General features: G+C 48.6%; 1 protein-coding gene across 1 annotated transcript; it reads left to right on the top strand.

Annotated features, from left to right (window-relative positions):
• The first annotated feature begins 222 nt into the window (after positions 1 to 222).
• On the top strand, positions 223 to 2,244 carry LOC129115376 (piggyBac transposable element-derived protein 4-like). The gene is made up of 2 exons (XM_054626921.1): positions 223 to 755; positions 1,230 to 2,244. The coding sequence occupies exons 1-2, from the start codon at positions 223 to 225 to the stop codon at positions 2,242 to 2,244; spliced, it is 1,548 nt and encodes a 515-aa protein (XP_054482896.1).
• The last annotated feature ends 478 nt before the right edge of the window (positions 2,245 to 2,722 follow it).

Below are 2,722 nucleotides of genomic sequence, written 5' to 3'. Positions count from 1 at the left end.
GCTGTTTTCATGACGAATGCAGCATATAACTCACTCTGGTTGGTTAAAAATACACATGGGGTGGGTCTTAAGGCTTTGGTAAAGATCAGGAGACCACCAAAACGAACTTTGGTTGGCTGAAAATCACGTCAATCAATCATATAGCCACGCGATATTCTGTGTTCGTTTTCAGTGATTCCATGCTGGTTAGCGAGAAGTAGTAGTGAAGAAGGAGCAGTGAAGATGGAGTGTTTTGATAGCGATGGCAGTGATTTCGAGCTAGACTTTGAAGGATTTGAGTCTGAGAGGGAGGAGGATATTGAGGATCCATTAGATACGGCACAGGAGTGGGACACGTTTGTGGACACGGAAGGAGAGGAGGAGGAGGAATTTCAGGGATTCCAAGTGGACTGGACAACCGGCAATTACCTTCCTCGGACAACGAAGGCATTTAAAAGAACACCGGGGATAAAGCAACCGATCGCCGTGGATGCTAGCCCCCTCGAAGTCTTTTCCCTGATATTTACAGATGAGCTGTGGGACTTGTTGGTAACAGAGACAAATCTGTATGCTGAACAATTACGCACACAGATCCCCACGACCTCAAAGTGGACACCGGTCTCCAAAACGGAGATGAAAACTTTCCTCGGGCTGTGTCTCACGTTCGGGATTTTAAAGCTGCCAGCACGCCGGGACTACTGGAGGCAAACTAAGTGGCTTTTCCAGACACACGTTCCCAAGGCAATGTCCAGGGACCGTTTCGACATGATCTGGAGGTAATTATTTATGTTTTGTTTTCTTGTGCGCTCTTCCGAGTTCTCTTCTCTTAGAAAACGGAATGGGCAGTAATGATAGTGGTGCTATAGCGATTACTAATGTTGATGATGCAGAACTGTATAGCATAATACAGCATAATGAATAATACAATTATGAATAAATATAAATACTATAAATAACATTGATGGAACTGGAAATACTGCTTTTCTGTTAGTGTAGCTTTATTGTGTATCCAACTTGAATGTGTACTCCTGTCTGCGCCTCAATGAGACCTGAACAATTAGCATTTGAACACCTTCCCTACCCCCTTCCTGCTATTCACCTTTGTCATCTTTTGTCACCCCTCCCCCCCTCCCCCAAAATGAACCCCTATACCCTATAGACACTCTAGTAGGCCATTGTCTTAGCACCAGCTGAGAGGGTGGGTCTCATAATAATACAATGATTGAATGCTTTGTCATATGTATTTTCAGATATCTCCATCTCCAAGATAATGTTGACCCCGCCATGGATAAATCTGACAAACTATGGAAGATCCGGCGGTTCATGGACCTCCTCCTCGCTCAGTTCCAGGCACTCTATGAGGTCAATGGGTATGTGAGCGTGGATGAGTCCATGGTCAAATACAAGGGACGCCTCTCCTTCCGGCAGTACCTCCCGATGAAGCCGGTGAAGTGGGGGATAAAGGTGTGGGTCATGGCGGAGAGCAGCACTGGCTACGTCAACAACTTCCAGGTGTACACAGGGGCCATTGTGGGAAAGACTGAGACAGGCCTGGCTCACCGCATTGTGTCAGACCTGGCACAGCCCTACTTTGGGTCCAACCTGTGTGTGTACATGGACAATTTTTACACAAGTGTGAAGTTGTTACTAGATCTGCAGGGCAGTGGGGTGCAAGCATGCGGCACGGTGCGTGCCGGGAGGAAGGACCTCCCTAAAAACAAAGAACTGACTAAGGCGGCTGGTCTAACAAAGCACGCATTCAATGTGGCGCAGCGGGATGACCTCACGTTCTGCGTCTGGCAGGACACAAAAACTGTGATGGTTCTGTCCAACTTTCATGACCCGACAGAGCATGGGTCAGTGAAAAGGAGAGTTGGTGGGCAACACCAGACAGATGTCCGTGTGCCAGCGTGCCTGGCTGATTATCAAAAGCACATGAAGGGTGTGGATCTTCTGGACCAGATGGTGGGCTACTACCAGATTCACCATCGGTCTACGAAGTGGTGGAGGAGGCTGTTTTTCTACCTGATCGGTGTGGCGGCCTACAATGCCTTTGTTGCTGCCAGGTCTGTGGGAGGACCTGCCTGGAAATACAGGAGGACTGGCTATAAAGACTGGCTGGAGGATCTGGCCCAGGAGCTGATCGTTCCTGTCACAGCGAGGAGCGCTCCTCTGTGCGCCCCACCACCCCAACAGGAGCTTCTGCTGACCATGATCTGGCCCAGATCAATAGTAAAAGGAAGACCTGCAAGGAGTGTTCCCTGAAGCACAGCAGCACCAACGTGCGTCCGGGGTCAACACTGATGGGGTGCAAGCAGTGTAACATCCCTCTGCACCGCGAGTGCTTCATGCACCATGTAAACCGCGAGGCCAGCTCCACCCCAGGACGTTCTCCATTCCTCTCCTCTCCATCCCTCTCCGCTCCTCCCTCCCCATCCCTCTCCGCTCCTCCCTCCCCATTTCTCTTCCCCCTCCCTCCCCCTCTTCCCCTCCTCCCTCCCCATTTCTCTTCCCCCCTCCCTCCCCCTCTTCCCCTCCCTCATAATGTTTGCATACAATATTGTATTTATTGTATATCATTGATTTATATTGTTTTTGTGTGTTTGAGAGTTTTTTTATAAATGTTATTGTTTTTTGTGTGCTCAGGGAGCAGGTTTAAATAAAACCTGCAGTTCTTACCTTCACAATGCTTCTTATTTCATGTTTCTAAGTGCTACAGAGGCTTAGATATTAAGGTTTTTGT

This window comes from Anoplopoma fimbria, unplaced genomic scaffold (genome assembly GCF_027596085.1).
Source record: "Anoplopoma fimbria isolate UVic2021 breed Golden Eagle Sablefish unplaced genomic scaffold, Afim_UVic_2022 Un_contig_733_pilon_pilon, whole genome shotgun sequence".
NCBI classification, from domain to species: Eukaryota; Metazoa; Chordata; class Actinopteri; order Perciformes; family Anoplopomatidae; genus Anoplopoma; species Anoplopoma fimbria.
This window is presented reverse-complemented; position numbering and strand designations above follow the sequence as displayed.

Bases quoted from the DNA above. Each gene is read 5' to 3' on its own strand.
- LOC129115376 (XM_054626921.1), top strand. From the start codon at position 223: ATGGAGTGTTTTGATAGCGATGGCAGTGATTTCGAGCTAGACTTTGAA. The intron at 756-1,229 runs GTAATTATTTAT...ATGTATTTTCAG, and splicing joins CGTTTCGACATGATCTGGAG to ATATCTCCATCTCCAAGATA.